At 43.3% G+C, this 22,236-nt stretch overlaps 1 protein-coding gene across 1 annotated transcript in view; it reads left to right on the top strand.

Annotated features, from left to right (window-relative positions):
• The window catches only part of CELSR1 (cadherin EGF LAG seven-pass G-type receptor 1), a gene marked incomplete at its 3' end in the record, with an annotated part of 168,072 nt that overhangs the window by 77,194 nt on the left and 68,642 nt on the right, over positions 1–22,236 (top strand). Inside the window, exons 3-4 of the mRNA XM_080363807.1 lie at positions 15,903–16,125; positions 19,774–19,889. Coding sequence (XP_080219933.1) covers positions 15,903–16,125; positions 19,774–19,889 — 339 coding nt within the window. The remainder of the gene's footprint in view (positions 1–15,902; positions 16,126–19,773; positions 19,890–22,236) is intronic.

The following is a 22,236-nucleotide window of genomic DNA, read 5'->3' as shown; positions in this document are numbered from 1 at the left end:
CTTTCCTTACGGTTAGTACCCCATAGTTTTGCTCCCTGCACAGATGTCCCAGCAGAGTCTTTTCTATCAATCTTCAACTTGCTCTGTCTCATCAGCATGCAATTTTTGAGAAGAAAGACCCTTCTGCCTGTATTGAACAAGCAGACATCTCCGTTGGTGTGGAGCGAGCCGTGTCCCTGCGGTTGGCAGCAGTCCGTTCCAGTCAGGTTCTGTGACCCCTTCCCAGCCCCAAGGGCTCACATCACTTGGGCAGCCGGTGAGGACCCTGTCAGCAGCACAGTGGATGGTCCAGAAGCAGAGCCTAACTCTTCCAGATGTTTTTCAGAGCATGACTGGTGCAAAAGCTGGAAAACCCCATCTTTTCCTCTTTGTATGATCTTGACCACTCAGCTATGTGCTGTGATACATAGCATCTCATGAATCTTACTCTCAGTGCTTTGAAGTTTCCCCATATGACTGCTGCATTTACCCATACCAAACAGCAATGAACCCCAGATGTTGTCTTGTTAGCTGACTTAATATCTAAGCATGTAAGGAACCCATACAACCTATTCTTTGCAATTAGCCACGGGTAATAAGTCTTCCATTGGCTCTTGGGCAGTGCATGCTGCATTTGAAGAGCACAGCAGTCAGCTGTGATATTTGCATTCCTTTCTTTCCTTTTAGTGAAATGTCCATTTTACATCATGAATACCTGAAAATAGGTATTAGTTTCGAATACTCAGATTAAGAGGTATCATCTGGCAAAGTTGTTGGATGTATATATATTGTCAGAGACCATGCCTTCAGATCATTGCAAGCTGCACCTGTACATAACACTTTTCATCTAAGGATCACTGTGGACTCTTCTTACTAACAGTGAAGGAAACCTGTGAGACCCCCCCTTTGAGCAAGAGGATGCTGTCCCCCTCACCAAAGCGATGGGAAGCTGTGGCACAGCATCATCATCTCTTCCAGGTCACATAAAAGCAGTCAATGGCAAACCAGAGCAGCTAAAGCAACTCCCATGGGCCATTCCTGGGCTGCCCACAGCTAGAAACCTGGGGGAGATCCCCATGAAAGGCTTTTCTTTCCTGACAGACTCTCAGCAGGAGGCTTTGTGCCCACTCATCTGCTGTGTTTAACTCAGAGCTTTATTGTTAAAATGTGTTAAAATGGGTCATTGCTTGTTTTCGCAGCCAGGCTCGCTGTTAATGTGTGCAGGGATGTGACTTGCACACCACAGCCTTATGGTTGAACTCAAGTGTTGCTGGGTTGGAGCTGAGGCTGTGGCCCAGACAGCACGACTGCATGACTGCTCGCCTCCACAGATAACTGAAATAATAACAACAGAGTGAAGTTACACTTTCATATATTACAGTCAAAAGCCGAAGTCCATTAAACTTTTGTTAAACTTTGTTGTCGTATTTCTGTTGAATATATTTCTGTCCATGTCACTAAACCACACGAGGTGAACATTGGACATCTGGAATTTATAGGAGATTCATAGGAGTGACTGAAGAGGTCTACCACTTCTATAGGTGGATTTTTATCTGCAGAATATGTCTTTCAGTTAATCTTCAACCTATGCTCACTTGCCAGGATGCAAAAAGCCTTTTCCAGTTGGATTACTGTGGTGTATTTGTTGACAGTTTAGTTCTCAAACGGTGTAAATGGCCTGCAGCCTTCATGTCAATCTGCCGTGCCTTTTCCTAAACCCCAGCAAAGAGTTTTATCACATTACCCTCATCCCGATGTGCATAAAGTAGCTACTGTTTAAAGTTTGAAAGTTTTCCCAGTCATGTACGAACCCTCCTTTGCCCCCCGCCCCGAGATGCTGCACGTGGGATGATCTTTGATTCAGCTGAAGTGCTGCAAGTGCCGGGGGTTCGGATGCCTCTTCTGGGGCCTCCTGTCTTATCCTCCTCGCCCGTGGAAATACTTGCACTGATCAAAGTCCTTTGCTGTCATGTGGAAACCTAGCTACAGACTTCATGTTGTGTTTGTTCTTCTTAATGAGTTTTAGAATGGTTTGACAAGACTTTGGTTCTTATTGCAGTGGAGGTGTGATGCGGCTTTGTAAAAGCAAGCAGCAGATCACACACCGGTGTCATCACTTAGGCCTGGCTTCAGAAGCCACCTTAGTAATTCAGCTCCAATATACTTATGAATGTAGCTCTTCCAAACAGTTCAGGGTCTAGGAAATCCTCCTTACCGATTGCACCTTATGATCCTTTGCTTCACAGAATCACAGAATGACAGAATGTTAGGGATTGGAAGGGACCTTGAAAAATCATCCAGCCCAATCCCCCTGCTGGAGCAGGAACACCCAGATGAGGTTACACAGGAATGTGTCCAGGCAGGTCTTGAATGTCTCCAGAGCAGGAGACTCCACAACCCCCCTGGGCAGCCTGTTCCAGTGTCTGTCACCTTCACTGAGAAGTTTTTCCTCAAATTTAAGTGGAACCTCTTGTGTTCCAGTTTGTACCCATTACCCCTTGTCCTGTCATTGGTTGTCACCAAGAAGAGCCTGGCTCCATCCTCGTGACACTCACCCTTTATATATCTGTAAACATTAATGAGGTCACCCCTCAGTCTCCTCCAAGCTAAAGAGACCCAGCTCCCTCAGCCTTTCCTCATAAGCTTCTCCTTGAGATGGCTGTGTGGCTGGCCTTTCTTCTCTTCATTTACCTGCTCTCCTCATTTGTCACCTGCACAGTTTTTCACTGATGATTTTATGCTTTTTCTGCCACTGTTGATAATTTCAAGTAGCATGTAGCTAAAATTCAGTGTCCAAAGAGCCTGGGCAGTAACCAGTTTGAGGATGGTTCCATGCTTGCAATTACATTTTTACACCTACTTGCTGTTAATGCCATTGATGCCTGTTGGGTTACATTACAAGATGGAGAGAAGGCAGGTTCTCAGGTGTTTGCTGTGTGAAGTCAAGGAGCTTGCAGACATGAGAGGCCCATCAGCACACACTGCGGCGTGACAGCATTGCTGCTGTTGAACAGGTGCTACCCCAGCTCTTCTACAATGTAGGTGTTTAATATCAACCTCCAAAGACCAGGTATAATATAGAATCATAGGATGGTTTGGGTTGGAAGGGACCTTTAGAGATCATGTAGTCCAACTCCCCTGCCATTGGCTTCAGTCTGCTTCATTAAAGGGAAACGTTAAAAACCTGGTGTGAAAACAACACATTTGAGCCTGAAGCCAGGCCAGGCTCAGCTCATGTTTGCTGCTGGCAGCTGGGTTTACCCTGGCCTGGGTACCTGCCTCTGGCACCTCACCTGTCTGTCCCACCTCTTGGCAAGAAAACATCCTGCGAGTATGAGCTCATGGGCTGGTGGTGCTCGGTGGGAGAGGTACCTGCTGAGCACCTGGGGTTTCCTCGGGGCATTCCGGTCAGTAACAACCAGTCTAAATTTAGGATCCTCTTTGTTCTCTCATGTGTGAAATCTCTTTTGTTGTCTTTAACCTGTTGTACATGTGTTTTTTTTAATCTTACTCCATCGATTTTCAGCAGGTTCTAGGCTCTTGACTTGTACTCCTGGTTTTATGCTGATGGAGTTCCTGTTACCACACCTAAATGGGAGTCACAATTCTCCCAGGCTTTTTGAAAACCCTTGTTATAATGAATTTGCTTATCTCCATTGGTATAATTTAAAAACAAAAAAAAAAAAAAAGGAAGGTGGAGCATAATTACACAAAGTGGAGCTTTTTTATTATAATTTTATAGGTACATATAAAACCCCTGCTCACTGATGTAGCTAAATTCCCACACACCATCATAATTATGAACATATATATGCATTGCAGAACATGGAGCTGAGAGAAACTACACACACTGAGGTTTATTTTAATTAAAATATTTTAAATAGCCATTTATTAAGCAATAGCCAACTTCTCTGTGACCATAGGTTACAACTGTGTTTTTTATTTATTTAGCCAAGTCGAGCCTGTGTAATGTGAGGCTTGGGGTTTTTTCTTAGAGATTTTTTTTAATGTCAGATGGGTTAGCTGAATAAAATTTTAAACTGCAAGTAAGCCACACAAATGCATTCTAATAGATCAAAACATGCACTTGCTAAGAGTCAGTACCCTTTACGTGTTTTGGGGTTTCTTTTGCCAATGGCCAGGTGTCTTGGTTGGTTTCTTTCTCACCGAAAACAAATCAGATAGGGAAAGAGGAGAAGAGAAAGGAGGAAAAAACAAAACAAAACAAAACAACTTTGCCTTTAAGTTATATGTGAGGAAGATAAAATCATAGTGAGACAGTATTTTTTTCCAATATGCCTCGTGTTCTGGAAAGCCCCTCACAACGTTCATAGCAAATCAGAGGTGAAGCCTAATAAAAGGAATTCCAGGAAGGCTGGAATTAAATATTTTAGATCTTCAAAACAAAAAAGAAATTGAACTTCCAAGGAACAAGGTAATGGGACTCCTTTTCTGTTGCTGTAAATACAAAACTGGGAAACAAAACTGGGAACCCCCCTTATCATTCAGTAAAACTGAATTATGCAAAAAATGTGGGCTGTCTGTACATATTTATAATTCCCAAGTTAGACATTTTTATTTTCATCAGCAGATGAACAACAGTAAAGTGGCAATAAGGACAACTGGGTGCAGAGATGAGGGTATCAGGATAATGTCCTGTTACGGAGGAAAAAAGTATGAAGTAGTTTACTGTTTTTCTGTTCTTTGTGTTACGATGATTGAAGGTTTCGACAGTTGAGCACCAGACTGAGGCACTTGGCCTTGAACATGAAGATAATTACAGTTCTGCAATACAGTTGTGTGGGGCACAGTGGGAACCACAACTTCACTGTTGTGGCAAATGCTCTTTTGTTCAGAGCATCACGGTTCGGTGCCTGCGGCCCAGCCCTGCTCCTCCTGGCGGGGTTTGTTCTGCGCCGCCCCCAAATTGCGGCTTCCACACCAGCCGTGCACCCCAGTTTTCAGTTTCTAAAAGTTGGGATGAAGATGCTTCACTTCAGGCTGTCTCAAATTCTCCGTAGCTAAGCTTGTGAGAGGTTATTTTACTACATTTTTCAATATAATAATTTTTAAAAATATTTTAATTAGGTAGGGCCACCCAGCTTCAAGGGGTCAGCACACTGACAGGCACATTGTAGGAAACTTTATTGTGAAGATGAGTGTTTTATATAAATAATTAAACTTTCTTAATTGTATTCATTGTATACAGATGATACAATGAACTATATTAACGGTAACAAGATGTTAATCATTTGAAGTGACTTTTATATGAAAACATATTTTACAAAAAGGCTGAATTTTAGTCTACTAAACTGTTGTAACACATGAGTAAAGTACAGGCTGTGGAAGCTGGCTGCATTCATTTTTAATGAGTCTGTTTAAAAATATTTCTTTAAAAGTAACTTTTGAATTTCTGCCTAGTCTGTAGATTTAAAAATATGTTGATCTTGAGATGTTTCGTTCAAGATATGTGACATTACCTGGCCATTTTCAGGAGTCATTAAGAAAATGTCAGCTTCTCTGGTTAAGTTGCTTTTTGTTTTCAGTTTATGTTCTTGACCTGTATATTAAATATTTTCGAAGCTACCAAAACGTAAGATTATGGGATTATCTTTTTACACCCTAATCCTCATCATTTGACAAGCAAAGTGCTTTTTGGTTTTTTCAAAATTTGCCTTCAAGGTATAACAATGGAAGTTTGATGAGCATCAGATTGTTTTTACCAGTTGTATTTAGTCTGTCGAGCACAACCTCTGAACTTATACAATCCACAATAAGGACAGTGATACAGTGCTTTTAGGTATAACTTCCTTTTAACCTAATAGTTCTCATATAAAATGAAAATATAAAGCTATGAAATCCTAGCCTCCTAAGATGCAATTACAATAATAAATTTACTTTAAGCATGTTTTTCGCTTGCTTTATTAATATTTTATGGCTTCTCTTCAATTATTCTCACTAATTTGCCATTACGCTTCTTTCCACTGGAGCTTCTGGGACCACCTAGAACGTTAAGGGGCATGATTTAGTTTGAGATCTGCCTGTTTCTAAATGCCATCATTTTTACCATAGCATTGGATTACACAGAAGATGTGAGAGTGAGATTTTCCTGTGAAAACTTCTAGTTTATGGAAAACACAAAATGCAGGCTCTCGTCTGTCTTCTTTTAATGGAGGTGTGCAGAGTTAGCTGCCTGTGCAGTTAATCCCAACGCGCTGCTGGGGACCGGGGCCGATGGTTTCTTCTGTGCTTTGCCTCTTGCTCTGAGCTGAAACAGTGACATGCAGAAAGTTAAATAGGATCTTAGTGGAATAAGGGTCGAACTCTCCTAAAGAACACAGTGATGTTTGCCATTGAAAGGGAGACCCTGATGTCCTTATTGCCATATTTCTGGGTCATTTTCTTTCTTCCTCTCTTTCTGAGGTCAATTATTTGCAGGTATGTATGTTCCCTTTTTCAAGGGCTTCAAGATGTTAGCTTGCTCAAAAATAAGTGCTAGAGCATTCCCTTTCCCTACCAGTTTGGGAACTGGGCGTTACAGCCTTTGGTGTCCTGCTCTGTGGAAGCAGCTCAGCGTGAGAGTCAGCGGGAAGTGGGACGGTGCCTGGAAGCACGTCTGGTTTTCTGACCTCCGAGTTCCTGTTGATAAAAGATGTTATTGCACACACGGCCCTGGCGCAGCCACCACGCCTGCCTTGCTTTCCTCATTCACGTAAATACTTCAAATATTTGGGAAAGGCAAAAATGGCCTGTGGAACAACAGCCTTGGGAATTAACAGTGCACCGGTGGCATTCAGTGCCCGCTAAAAATCGCAGCTTTGCATGATGAAATAGCCTCTTTTATCGTCTGAGCAGAGGCACACCGAGTCTGAGTGCCCTTGTTCTTTCTGGCTCCTGCCCGTGGAAGGAGGTGAGAACCAGGCACGGCGGCTGGTTCCCAGGCCTAAGTGCCTGCAGGTGTGCAGGGATGCAGATATGGACCAGTCTGCAAAGGTTGTCCCGAAGGGAATGTGTCCTGCGGGCAGAGTTCCCTCCATGTGCCCCTCAAGTAACGCTCCTGGAGATGAATCAAGTGGCACAGAGAGCAGAGAAAAAAATACACTGTCAGATGTATATATAGTAAAGGTAGAGGATGGTTGTTTCTCTTAGAAATAAGGGAAGGTTATTCGTCTGTAAATGAATATAACTGGGGAAGGCAGAGGTGTGTTTTGTTCTTCGATCTCCAGGTTTCCCATTGATTTTAAGGTGGGATTTTTAGGAAGAGATTTTATTCCAAGTAAGACATAATGCAAATTGCAGACACAATGATATAATCTAATTTGGGTTTTATCTTTAACATCTACACTAACGTTTTCCCCCTACTAAATACATCCAGGGATAAAGCTTAGGCTTTTGAAAAGCACTGCTTCATCACCATGTCTTACCTTAAATCAATGCAAATTGCATCATGATAAATTGTCTTACGTGTACACCTTCCACAGAACTCACCATAAACTGGAAATTTCAGTGTGTTTCTTTTTTCTCTTGTGTAGATTTGTGCCATCTATAGTCCTGGATGAGAGACAGAATGTAAAGAGGTCTCTAAAGCTTTAACAGGTCAAATGCAGAGGGAGATGACACCTTGTGAGGGCACTGTACATTACAACAATTGGTTCAATAATTTGCAGAGCTTAGAGATAGTTGTAAAATCAGCCAAGAGTTAAGCTTAAGACATTAAGAAATTAGCTGTTGGATCTCATAGCGCAAAAAAATTGCTGGTAGGTAGCTGTGGCAGGTTGAAGGCATGGATGTTTTATTTCTCGTTGTCCTCTGCTGCATCTAACACATTCCGAAAGAGTGCTTTTCCTCAGCATCTCCTCAGAAGCCTGGGGTGATTATATCCCGTGCCATGGGAGCAGGCGTCGGGGAGAACCGGGCACATTGCGTGCACCTCTGTTTTACTGTAGGGTCTGGCTCCTCGCTCCTCAGAGCGCCATAGGAAAAAACTCACAATACTTGTGGTAAGTGTTGGCCCCGCTTCTGGTGCTCGCACCACTCCTGGCCTTGCTGCTGGACAGTGAAAGGCGAGCTTGTCTGGTCTAGGCAGAGTGGAAGCTGAATGACTGAGAATTTTTAATCCTCAACAACCATATGAGGAAGACAGCACAGGTATTGAGGACCTGGTCGTGACTTTTCTCTGTGCTCTGTTCCTGCCAGCACTGGTGGAAGTTGAAGGAAGGTCCAGCGACCATTCAGATTGAGCATATATCATCTTGAGAATGTGCTCATGATTTCTGGAATCCACAGACTAATTCATTTCTCTAACAGATGTGCCCCAAATATCGCTAATCCTCCTCAGCATTGTCTCTTTTTTCCCCAATTATTCCTTCTCATTTAAATGCAAAACCACAAAAAAAAAAAGTCCCAAATCATTCATTTGTCCACCCATTCCTGCAGAGTGTCTTTTGTTGTGCTTTGTTTTGTAACCAGGGAAGGGGGGAAGGGGAGGAGAAGAGGAACATCTTTGCTCAGGCTGGTGCTGTGTGTGGGATCCTGGGCCTGGCTTTGGACTGGCCAGGGGCTGGGTACTGTTTCAGTGGCTGCCATGCCTGTGCAGTGCCATCGGTTTGAGAGATGGGGACCCTTCCCTGCTCTGGCCTTTGTAAAATATGGTTTAGTTTGATTGCTCAGGAGGTAGGATGGGGTCTTGGCCTTCCCCTTGTCTGTTTGGCCAGGGCATTTTTCATCATGGTCCTCCTCCTCCCAGGAGCTTTCAGGACCCAAGAGTGGCCATGGTGCAGACGCTGTCCCCAAGGACCCTGTTGGGAAGAAGAGATGAGAAGGGTTGAGTAGCATCTTCGTGTTGGGGTAGGAGTGGGAATGGGAGCTCCCTCAGAGAAGCCAGTTTCAGTCATGTTTTTCGGGGTAGAATTTGACCACCAAAAGTTCTCACATGCCTTGGGGCCAGCAGATGCCACCCACAGCTTCAGAGGCAAATGAAAGAAAATAAAAAGCCTCCCATGTTCATTATTTGGAGCATCTCGTGATTAAAGATCTCATGACCTTTATGGGCCCAGTCCCATGATTTTTGGAAATCTGATTTGTGAGTTATCAGGGATGCCCAGAGGGAACTTTGTGGAAGAAGGCACAGGGAAGACAGAAGGATGATCCTAAAGGAGAGGGATGATACAAATAACCAAGAGAGCACTAGGAATTCTGCACCCTCTCTTCCCACCAGCTCAGAGCTTAGTGCTTATGCCCACAGAAAACTTAAAACACTGATTTCCTGAGTATCTTGTTTTGGGATCATTTTCTATCACCTCAGAGAGCTACTTGGCAAGCTATTTATATATAAAGTGTGTGAGAGGAATGTTTTTGTTGTTTTGCTTACTGTTTTAAATACAGGTTACTTTCTTGCAAGTACATCTTGTTAAATCTGGAACAGCTAGCAACTTAAATTACAGAAGACAGCTGTGATTACAAGTCACTGAGGTTTATTCCTGAACAGTGTGAGTGTATGTCTCTGTGTTTGATGAGTGCTTGTGTGTGTTTATGTATTTATGTATTATTTTAGTTTAGCTTGTTTCTTATAATCTGCCTTCGTAGTGCAGAAAATGGCAAAAAGAGTAAAAAAGCAATGGGGAGGAGGGAAACCCCAAAATGGACCTTAAGCTGGTGTTTCTTTCTGTAAGAGTGTTGGGGCTGATACTAAGTTTTCTAGATCAGTCCCAATTCTAAAAACATAAATAAACAGGTAAAAGGAAAGACCAAAGTATATTTTCGAATTCGAACACAGCAGCAGCGTAATGTAGGAACATCATGAAGTGACGACTGTCAGTGTTGGTACTGAGTCTGATGAACGCATCTGTGCAGCCTCTCTGAAGTGGCACGAGGGGTCTGGCCATTGATTTCTAAGGGACCCAGATTTTACCTCTGCTCTTCAAATAGGACTTCTGAGTCATCTGCGTAAAATAGTACATGGGTATAGTTGTCCCCTAATTAATCACAGTCACTAGTACACCAGTGGCTTCCAACTTCTCTTTGATCCAGCTTCTCCTTCATTCAGAATGAGTTGGTTACTTTTTCTGGGTAATCGCTCTCTAACCTCTCTCACAAAACCAGTAGATTTTTGCTCGTTCATTTATTTGTGTAATGATTCATTGGTAAGTGGCATTTGCTAGGAGATTAGGCTCATTTTTCCCAGAAGGCTCTGAGGGTAGGCTCATGCACCACAGAGCCCCTGAAGTTGTGAGTTTCCCTCTATTGGCAAAATCCAACATTCATTTTTATTATTTGACTTGCACTTACATTTTAGGCAAATTTTCCTGCAGTATATCCCTTCACAGGCAGTGGAGAGGGGGGGGTTATCTACTGAAGCCGTTGATCCATTTCACCTAAGTCAAGCATGAACCACTACACTCACGTGTGAGCGTACACTTAAAGCTGTATTTCCATAACAGTTAAACCTTTCCAAGACCATTCCTTCATTCTTATCCCTGGTGCGTGGTCCTGCCTCCTTCCCTTGTGCCTGCTGTGCTATTCATCCATCAGTCCTAGGAGGAACCTGATCAGAAGATCACTAACCCTACAATAAAGAAGTGAATGGTGTTTTGCCATCTTAGCTCCACAAATCAGTCGACTACAGGATTACATTGAGTGCCAACACATGGGAGGGGGAGGAAAGTGAAAGGAGTTCGGGGAAAGGAGGGAACTATGGTAACTCCCACTCAGCCTGAACTATGATGAAACCACCTCTAAAGTGGGTGTGTTAGATCCCAACTTCATTATCTCTTGTCCCAGTAGAGATTTTCAGGCTGATTCTGCAGCTAATTTGTTTTAACAGCCTTCTTATTACTTAGGGCACTAATTGCTTTAGTGCCATTTGTCATTTTAGGTTAGTAGCGGTTTAGTTACTAGAGGAAAAGAAGCATTGATTTTTCCCGTAATGCGCAAGATAGAAAATAATACTTTTTTAATGACAGTTGTTCTTTTATTAGGGCAATGGGTCAATGGGAATTCTTTGAAGAATTTAGTTGCCCTATTTCTTATAGTTTCTCCTTTCTACTTTAAAGTACATTGTTTTAGGCTGGCTCCTTAAATCACCTTCTCAAAATGCTTTCCATTCAGGTGAAGCAAGTACAGATGTGGAGGACAAGATTAGTATGTATCTAGAGCAAATGACAGGATGAAGGAAAGGACAGAAGAATCAGTTCAAGTCAAACAATTACAGGCGCTGAGTGAAAAATTAACATGTGCCTAGGAAAACTGGAAAAAAGAAGAACATCAGTGCAGGTCTGCTGCTTCACATAAATGTAGCTGTATTTAATGTAGTATTTCAGTTGAAAACAATTGGAGAATGGTACAAATTTTTGAGGGCTATTTCCTAAACAGAGATATTGTAGAAATATGTTGCAGTAAACTGAAGTGTAGAGTAATTCTGTATTTACACTAATGGCATCATGTTGTTTCCAGCAAGCTTTCCAACATTATACGTTGTCTGTCTTTACAAGGTCAAGCAACTCACCAACAAAACCACAGGCAGATTTCTGCAAAGCCGGGCTCATTGATGCATACCAATGTGCTGATTGAAACCCATAGTGTTGAGCTCACAAGGTATTTGCAATTGTGAGGCTAGTTTTTCATTTTTCAAATAGTATATTTGTATTTCTTTTCACTTTTTCAATCATCATTGATTATTTATTCATTGAACTCTTCCATTACTTTGTTTGGAATAGGTCAGAGGAGGACCAGATCTTCTAGCCAGTCTTTTCCTTTGCCTGGTCTGGTTATGTTACACCTGATACTGGAGTGTCCTCACCTACCTAAAATTAATAGGAGAAATTTTATGATTAACATCTTTGTAAAGTTAGTCCTAAAACTGAAAAAGAGATACATGATGGTTGAGAGGAGGAAGCCGTGTCAAAAGCAACTACCACATTGTGATCTCAAGAGCTCCAAGACCAGGAAGCACTACATAAAGGGCTGTGTAAAAACCACAGGGCCTGTAGTTTTAAGAGTCATCAATATTAATTGAGAGCAAATAAGATCAGCTACTGTCCTGTAACAGTGAACCATTTGCTGGCTAGGACCAGAATTGTTTTGAAGCGCAGGAATCTGCCGACAGATAACAGGCAGCCGTGGCCTGTGTTATCTGACAGTGCATGCTTTAGATATAGCAGCTGGAGGGACTAAACTTCACATCTCCTGCTTGGATTTCACAAGGTTGTGATAAATAAGCAGTTTTTTAAGTGATTCCTAAAATGCTGGCCAGTGTTTAAAATGAAATTATAATAGCCAAGGAAATGCCATGAGGAGCGAAGGGGAGTTTTGCGGGCTGGGGGAGGGGGTGAGCCATGTCAGCACCACTAGCATTGCAGACCCACTCCAGGCTGTGTGGTGAGTGTCCGGGCTGTGCTCTTATCACCCTCCAGACCCTCGCTGCACAGCAGCTCTCCCTCCTTCTGTACTATTTTTTCCCACCAGAATGCGAGAAATCCCTCCGACCCTGAGCTGCGGGCGGGCACCCAGGAGCGTTTCATCCCCGGGGCTGGCGGATGCAGATCCCTTCAGCTTTCCCTTTTCAGCTCCTCAAGTAGCTCTTCCCTTCCAGCCCGGACTCCAGCCAGCAAACAGCCTGTCCTTCACATCCATGCAGGCTTCCGTTCCAATTTTGAGGGCACTTTTCAGGCCTCAGAGCAGTGCTGTGGGGTGGAGATGTGTCCGGGGTGAGGTGGCCGCCCTTGGAAGTGGCAAACCCGAGAACCAAACAAAGGTGTGTTGTCTTGACAGAAAGGGTTAGTTGGATGCCCCTGATTAAAGCCCTGCCTTGAATACTTGCTCACATAGCTACTTCATAACGCCAAAAATGCCACATTTCTAAATAATTTCAGGCACTTTTTTTACCTTGGGGAAAAAGGATAAATAGGGGTTTATCAAGCTTCTTAGTAGACCTATGTGCTTTGAAGCACAGTGATATCTTGGAGTTACTGTAGAGATTTCAAAACTACTATTTTCATATATTTTGGTAAATGCACATAAAATATGAAAATTCAACATCAAAGAATATGCATTAAATGCAGTTCTCATTTACATTACAAACTAAAGAGTATTCAGAATAATTTTAGTAACTGGGACATCAATGATGCTACAGCTAAATGAATATAGGACAAAGGATCTTATTTAAAGTTGAACTACATTCTTTTAAATTACTTAAGTATCACAATGAAAAGCAGTCAAAACATAATTCAATACAACGTTTCTGTAACCATTCTTTTCTCTTAAATAGTTGGATGCCTGTATAGGTATCTAAACAAGTGATCTGTACATTCTTACTGCAGAATTAATACAGAACCACCAGTGGCTTCCAGCTTAGGCTTTTATATTCCACCTCCGTATTGCCATGGCATTTCCACAGCGTGCTACAGTGCCGGGAATCTCTCCTTTTAGCTCGCTCCTTTTTCTTGCTATGTATTCAAGCCTGAGCGTTATTTACTTTTGCCAAATATATCATTCTGTTTTCAGAAAGCCTTGAAGATTGCATTCCTCTCTGAGTTGGAGAGTTATTTCACAAAATACCCTACGATTTTTTTTAAAGCAACAAGCCTGTGTTTAATCTTTCTTCAGAAACTGTGTTTGTCCATTTTTTTGAGAGTTTTGGTACACAATATGTGTGTGTTAAGGGGGATGGGCTGTGCTTGTGCAGCGGATCATCAAGAAGTGTTTTCTGTAGTGTCCTCTTAGTGCATCCAGTGTGTGTGCATGCTTTGTTTTGCACATCCAGTACACTGAGGGAATTTTCCCTCTTGGATGATATATATAATTTCTGACAAAAGAAACACATTGTAGAGCATTTTAAAGTACTATGGGAGGTGTATTCACATAATCTTGCCTGATACTTACAGTTAATAAATGGAAACAGGATGATATTTATCAAAAGGTTTTCACGGCATTTCAACTTAATACACTGAAGTGAAGAATATGAATATGGGAACATCAGTGCTGAATCAGAAAAGCTCTAAGCACAGGCCTGAAGCTGAACTCTCAGCTACATGGTGTATTACTTGAGAGGTTTTGGGTTGCACTCCCTCTAGGATGACGGGAAAGATTTATTTAATAATTTGTTAACTGCAAGAGTTATTATTATAGAGAGATGTGTTCAGCTCCCCTGTTCTTTGTATCACATCCCTCTCAAATATACTGAAACACCCCAGTCTGTTGTTTGCCAGGAGACAGACAAATGCATTGGTCGGGAGGCAGTTGTATGGTGGCTCTGCTCATGTGGGGAGCACGGAGCAGGACCAGAGGTGGGTCCTCCGGAGCTGAGCCCCCCTGGATGGGATGTGCATTTGGCTGGCAGCATGGTCCCGCACTCTTGTATTTGCTCCTGCATTTTGCTGGCATAAATCGTACCTGCCTGCAAAACATATGATGTTGATGTGAGAGGAGAGAGGCAGCAAAGCTGGAGAGCCAAAATGGCTCGGCTGTCCACCTCACCTTGTCTCAGAGATCACTGCCCCCAGAGCGGTGGCTAAACCAGCTGCACACCGTTGCAAAATACAACCTGGTGTAAAACAGAGGTGCACGTCCAGGTCTGGATGCGGCAGCACGGGCAGCTTTGGCGTGGGAACCCGTGGGAGCAGGGCTGCGGGGGCAGTGACTGGAGCAAAACTTTCTGCTTTAATTTGCCTTTGTTTGTGAGTCACTGCCCACAGCTCCTGCTGCTTTTACTTTCCTCCAGGAATGCATTTGCACGGTTTTAACTGAGCTTGAATTAATGTGATTGTATAATCTGGTAGTGAGTAATCATGCAAATATCAAACTGTTGCAAATACATTCATTCCTTCAGCTGGTTGTGTTGAGTAGTTTTGCTCTACATTTACTCGTCAGGCACTGTTACTGGGTAAAATTCAGCTATGTATGCCATCTTCAGTTTCTCTGAAGAGTTTTACATGCAGGATCTGAACATGCTTTATACCTTAGGAAGACACATGCCAAAACATAAATGTTAACTAATTAACTCACATAGAGGGTTTAGCTTCCCGTACAATGATTAATTCAGCAGCTGCTTTTGTCCCAACCACAGCAGATTTTTTGAAGTGAATATCTTTCGTATGTTGTATTTTACAATTGTGATTCACTCTCAGATTTTTGGCAAACACAAGAAAAATTATGGCGTACATAGAAAGGAAGACACCTCATTCTTTAGTATTGCATTTAACACACCTTAATACAGACTTCTGAGTTAATAAAGAAAAAGCATTTGGGGGGAAAACAGGTTCAGCAACCCATACAGAGAATCTGTAATTTCTGCGGGGAGTTACTGTGCCCGTCTCTGAAGAGTTCAGAAGATGGCTGTCACCTGCAGGATACATGGGAAAAGGTGGAAGCAATATGTATGTCATTGGTATCCTGCTTATTCTTTCTATAAACATTTTGCAACCATTGTCGCGAGCTCAGCCGTGCCCTGCCGCTGCCATGGGCAGCAAAGCCAAATTCCGCTCGAGGCGAAGTGCAAACACTTATCTGTTGACACAATTTCCAAACCATAGTGAAACGCCAGAACAATTTGCACATATTTTGGTTGACAGAGAGTGTGTAAGTTTTTAACTGTTGATGTTACTTCCTCCCATATAGATCTGTCTGTCACCAGCTTTATAGTTATCACCAGGTCTGGCAGCAGCCAAGGAATCTGAAAACTGGGGCCAGCGTTGTTGGGTATTTGCAACAGGATTGCTCAGCAGATCGTATCCCGCACTCCCCTGAAAATTCAGACTTGAAAGACGATGCAGCACCCTTACCCCCTGCAATTACAGGCTTGTGCCTTGATTGCAGAGCGGGTCAGGTGCAGAACTTTGGAAGTAGCTTAACCTTTAGCAGAACCACTCTGAGCATCACAGCTTGCTGCTGGGGTGAAGTGTCCCTGACGTCTGCTTGTCCCCTTGCAGGAGAGTACTGCGAGGTGAACGCACGCTCCGGCCGCTGCGCTCCAGGGGTGTGCAAGAACGGAGGAACCTGCGTGAACCTGCTGATCGGCGGCTTCAAGTGTGAGTGTCCGCCGGGCGAATACGAGCGGCCGTACTGCGAGATGACCACCAGGAGCTTCCCCCCGCAGTCCTTCATCACCTTCAAGGGGCTGCGGCAGCGCTTCCACTTCACCGTCTCCCTCATGTAAGTCCCAGTGGGGAAGAGCTCTCTGGCTGGTGGCTTCTCCGCTTAAACTTCAGGGGCTGCTTGTTAAATATTGTCACCCACCAAGTTACCTACGTGTACAAGTCACTCTGGGGGATTGCTGACAGTGACTCCTGCAAGTTGGGCACAGTTGTGTTATTTGAAAGCATTTGATTTTCTGCCCCACTGAGGATGCTGCTAGGATGCCACCTCCTGACCTTTCTCTGCTGCAGCTGGGGGCAATGGCACGGAGAGAGGGGACACCAGGGCCTCTCTGGCCACCTCTCAGCAGCCCTTGGCTGGAGAGGCACAAGGGTGGATGGTGAGTTTGACACTCTTACTAGTTGAGCTTTTGGCCTCCTGACTTTCAGGCTGACTCCAGAGCCAACCTGTTCATGTTTCTCATTTGGGAGCACTCTTCCCTTCTCTTGTTTCCCAGTCTGTGAGAGGACCTGGTCTTGTTGGGCAGTGGCTGAGCACAGGCTGGTCCTCTTCAGGTCCTTGCTCTCCATCGGTTCCCAGCCTTGTGCTTGGGACAACCCCAGCTGTCCCAGCTCCTCACCTCACTCCTCTTGGCCTTCGCACCCAGCTCCTGCTTCTGGTCCCATCCCAGCTACCAGGTACAACCAGCCTCATCGCCATCCCGTCTGCCTCAACATCCCCACGTTGATCAATCTTCGCCTGCAGTGGCTGTCACTTTTCCCATGGGGACACTCAGGGAGGCGAGGGAAGCGATGGTGGTGGCCACTCCGAATGGAGCAGGGCTCTCCTCCCCTGGCTTACCCATCCCAGGGGAAAAAACCCTCTTCTGGGGAAGACATGTTGGGCAGGCATAGGGCTTGCGTGCCGTGGAGCCAGAGCTCCAGGTGCACACACGCCTCTTGTCCTGAGAGGGGCTGGGTTTGCAGCTTTTCCCATGGTTTAGATGGTCAGGGTTGACCTTTGGTTCTCTCTCACGGTTGACTGTGAGTAAATAGCACAAAACGTGTTAGCCCAACCCCAAAGGGCAAGGCTGGGGATTTGTTGACAGGAACAACAAGAGCCACAACAACAAATATGTTTGTGCGTCTGTCCAGAGAAAGTGCTCAGGGAGGACACCACGTCCCATCCAGCACCCAACGGTTACCTGGTGGTTTACATCTGTCAGGAGCTAGGCAGCTTATCCATTTTATCCTTCATCTGCCTTAATCCGAAAGAATGAAATTTATAGAATCTTGGCATTTTGGTTAAATCAGAAAGCACAGACGTGGTTTGCATGCCAAGGCAGAGAAGAGGTGCGCCTCTGGAGATCATTTTAGAAAAGCTGAGGAGCAAAAGGCTCTGTTGGACTTGTCAGACTTACAGTGAGTGCAAACAAAGGAGCAGTCTGGGCTAGCTGCCAGCATAAATTACCTGCACTGCCCTTGGCTTGTCCCCGAAGCCACGTGGTGTCATTTTTCAGGCTTTCAGGAGCAGATCTGTGACACATAGGGTGCTTGAAGTTAAAGTGACTCAAATGCTCTGTGTGGGGGTTACTGAGAGACAGCAGACTACTGTAGCGAGGTAGTGCTTCCACCATGCTTTCTGCACCATCTTTAAAACCAAGATGGTATATTTAGTCGTAATCATGAGCTGAACACTTTTCAGTCCACCCAGAGTGATTATGAAATGTCTAGACCATCATGGGGTTCATCCTACACTGTCTGGGATAACGATACATTTAGCTTTTCATACCTGAAGTTCTCTTTTATCTGCACTTGTTATTATCCTTCAGTGCAGATGGAAAACATTTGTAAAATCCCAGGGTCTGTAGCTGCCCTCAGCCTCAAGTGACTCATGGCCCACTCCTGACAAAGGGCAGCATGTTCGCCTTATCCAGTCTCATAACTAAAATATGATTTTTTTGGTAAAGTATTTAGGTTACTGACCAGGCATGTTTTTCTTCTCCCAACATTATACATCTTCCTTGCTTCCTTCCACCACTTGCTACTCCTTCACTCCAAGAGGCACTATCAGTGGACAGGTTTTCTCTCTATTCAGAATTTTCTAAGAAAGTGTCTTTTGTTTCCTATGCTGTCTTCAGATTAAAAATATCCCTTCTATTAAAAACCGGTATTTTTCCCCAGCTGGTGATAACCAGACAAGTTCAAGAGCAGAAGTGTTTTAACTTTTAGCATGATACAAAGGATGCTTTTGACTAGTGGCAAAGAATGGAGCTGAGCACACGCGGAGTAAAGAAGTATAAAAAATAGCTTAATAATGTTAATATTTTAACGGACTATGACAGATATTCTTTGGAGTTTATGTTTTATTGGAAATGTCAAAATTTCGACTTCTGTATTTTGAACCAGAATAATGCATTTTCCTTCAAAAATAATAAAAAATGTATGGAATAGAGAATTCCCATTTCCATTTAGCTTCAATTCAGGGTCCTGGTTCTGAAAGGTCTTTATTCAGTTTGATGCACAACACACGTATGTATGACAAACAACTTTTGTTAGAAAACATTCTTTTAGTTTTGAATTTTATTTCAAATACCAGACCTTGATATTCCAAATATTGCTTCTTTCACATTCTCTGAATGTGGGTTTTGTTTCATCACATGAGAGTCTTTGCTAGTAGACATGAGAGACACAAGAATCATTTCTTCTGTCCATGGAAGGCAGTTTTCGTTAGCTGTGTTCAGCATTTGATTCATTTGTTGGAAAAGCGGGTTAATTTAAATCAAGCGTATTTCCTGAAGTTCAAGATACAAAATCAAACTACACTGCCATTTGGAAACACAAGAAATTCCCATGGTTTCTCTCTTTCTCTCTTCATATAATATTAATTGTTGTAAAAATGCCTGTGTGAAGTGCAATAGTTTTTTTGCATTTCGAAGTAGATGAAAGCTGTGTGCAAATCCCCGAAGATAATAGGATTCAATTTAAAATTATAAAAGACACACCACTCAGAAATTTGCAAGAAAAGTTATTTGCTGACAAAATAATTAGGCATCTTTGAAAGTGGGGTTGCCTCTTGTTCAACAGGAAAGGTGTGAAACATCCCATATGAGAAGCACAAGAAAAGTAAAACCAAAAACCACCCATTGGCACTGATTTAGTGGAATCATTTAAGTGTTTATTTTCCTTCCTCCGATTGACTGATCTGTTGATTGATGAACCCTGGTGGTCTATGTGGCATTATTAAAGTAACTCTTATCTTTCCTTTCCCTTTGTCTCTCCATCAGATTCTTTTTAATCTGTTGATAACTCTCCTTGTACCCTGTAGCATTTAGACAGGAAGCAGGCAGCAAGTATCGCCCCTTTGATGTGAAAATGCTTTCTAGTTTTCAAACTGTTTGCAAAGTGTAGTAAGTGCTACTGTTTGGCAAGTGCCAGATACTCACGCTGCATCATGTGTCTGCCCAGTTTTACCCTTTGGGAGGGTCAGCATCCGCAGCCGATCCCTGCAGAGTGGATTTCTGTAATTTCCATCTTGCTTACCTCTCTCAATTATGAAGGAGTAGATTTATCCTGCTGCTGGCTCAATTTTATAATTTTCTATCTGCAAAAGATGCAAAGGCTTGTTTTTCTGCTATAATGCTGCTTTTCCTCTGGGCAACTTGACCGTCAGTCTTTAATTCGTAAGCCGTTGAGCAGGAGCTAACCCCTTGTCTCTGCATTCCAGGTTTGCGACCAGGGAGAGGAACGCTCTCCTCCTCTACAACGGGCGTTTTAACGAGAAGCACGACTTCATTGCCTTGGAGATCATCGAGGAGCAGATCCAGCTCACGTTCTCTGCAGGTGATGTGTCACTCGAGTCGAGCATTTCTGCTCGTGGTCAGGAGACCTTAACCGATTTGGAAATGCACTTCAATACAGCTGTTTGTTGCCTTGTTAATTGAGTAACCAGCTGACATTGTACAGTGAACAACTGATGCAGGGTGTTGGAAAGTACTCCAGATTGTAGCGGTTTGTGGTGGTAACGCTCGCTGTTGTAGGCGGGAGCTTGTCAGCGTATCAGTTGTAAACGCTGGAGTTTATGACTACTATAAAAGATTGGCACTAGCCTGAAAGTTGGCCTCTGAGCCAATGTTTGCTTAAATGAGACTTCATTTTATCACACTGTGATAAACGTTGCGTGTTTATATATTTTTGCAGTATGTCATCAGTGAAAATAGGTGCATAAACGTTATCTAAAAAATACACGCAAGCCAAATGAAAAGCTAGCAAACAAGTGAAAACTGCCTGCGGTTCGTTAGGGATTGATAATGAGCAATGCCATCGCTAGAATCCACTGCTGCGCAGTAGAAGCACATTCCTCCAGAAAAAGCTGTATCCCACAAGGAATTCTGGGGAGCTGAGCTGTCCACCCATTGCTACGGTGGGCTGGGAAACAAGAAACAGAGGCTTTGGCATTTGCTCACTGTCTGCACTGGGACAAAGCCAGTGTCCTTTGGTGCCTGTGGGAGAGAGATGGGAAAGCAAGTGGAGCTCAGGGGAGAGGTTTCTTCCAGAAAATCAGCCCCGGCAGTGGCAAAGCTCTTGCTGATGAAAGTGTGATCATAACAAACCCTGACAGTTCCAGCCTCAACAGAAGAGTCTTTCCAGAGTTGAAAAAGCCCAAGTTCCATCCAAGAACTTATACCCAGCTGTGCTAATTTCCCTGACGGGGTAGCAGGTGAAGCTGTTAGCACACAGCTGTACTACATGGCTGGAGCACATTGAAGCCACCAGGAGTCACCCCGTGGACTTCAGCCAGCTTGCTGAGGCTCTTGGAGTCCCTCTTGGTGGACCACTCATGTTCTTCCTTCAGCCCAGGAGCTGGTCTGTGAGTCCAGGAAGGCTTCAGTGGCTTTACTGAATCTAAGCAGGGCAGACAACCCCTCATTGTCACAGGTTTAGGGGATGTTTTCCATCAGGACAGAAATAAATATCTGGGAAAAGCTGTTGTGTAGGTCAAGTGGGGGAATGTGTAGGTCAAGTGAGACATTTGTACCTCTGTACTGGACACAAATTGGGGAAGTAATCCTGTTACTTCCCATTCTCCGTATTGAGGATAGGCATGTGGGCTCTACTCAACTCTTTATTGTGGTGCAAAGTGAGGCATCGGAAGCAGTAAAGCAGTAGAAGCAGAGGCGCAATCCATGTCGGTGTTGCACGCTCATCGCCAGTGATGGTTGCTGCCATCAGACCCCATGTTAAATCCTGTGTGACCCCATCGATCTACCAGCGATGCTTAAGTGCATATCTGGACCCTTTGGGTTGAAGATATCCGGTTTCATTGCCCCTTTATTACCTTGAAGATGTCCAAATTAGATTTTAAGGCAGGCTTCTGACTGGATTAGTGTAGTGAAATAACATGCTGCAGTTGAAGAGATTTGCTTTCTTCTGCGGGTCTGCTTCGCCTGTCTAAACTTGAACCAAATTGCTTGAAAGGCACCCTGAGGAGAAATGAGAAAAAATAAATTCTACTTGCACTTATATGCATTTAAATGTGGAGGAACTCTTTTAAAATACGTGAAACTAAATTTAGATTTGCACTGTTGCACCTGAGAGCAAGTCTGGTCCTGTATATTGCAAATGGTATTTTATTTGGAAGGAGAATGGTTTATGTTTTATAGTTTTAAGTGGCTTTTAACGAACAGTAAAAGTTTTGGACATCTGATCTGATTGTTTTACCTGTCGCAACAACTTTTTCACAGTAAGCAAAGCAAAAGGATTGGAGACTGCTGATCTTCCTTTTGCAGAAACTTGATAACTGAATAAAAACCCTCATTTTTACCACAGATTTTTTATCACGAAATGACAAAAAACATCACAGCGAGAAGTCAAGTGAGCTAAGCTGAAATCTGTATTGTTTAAATAACAGAAGTATATAGGGTGGGAGTTAAAGGAGAGTAGGGGACACGGGAATAATATTTGTTGCAAATAGAGAGTAGAAAGTACGTTTTAAACTCAACAATACTCTGAACTTTATTAGCCTACGGGAGAGAGTTATTTTTCCTGTGGTTTATTATGTAGAATTTTCCAACTGTTAAAAAAAAAAAGGAAAGAGAAAAAAAAGTCGAAACCTAGCAATGCCTTCTCCGTGCCAGGCCTTTTATGTACTTTCAACACAAATGTTTATTTTGCTGCTACCTTGGAAAAG

This window comes from Nesoenas mayeri (genome assembly GCF_963082525.1).
Source record: "Nesoenas mayeri genome assembly, chromosome: 1".
Lineage (NCBI taxonomy): Eukaryota > Metazoa > Chordata > Aves > Columbiformes > Columbidae > Nesoenas > Nesoenas mayeri.
This window is presented reverse-complemented; position numbering and strand designations above follow the sequence as displayed.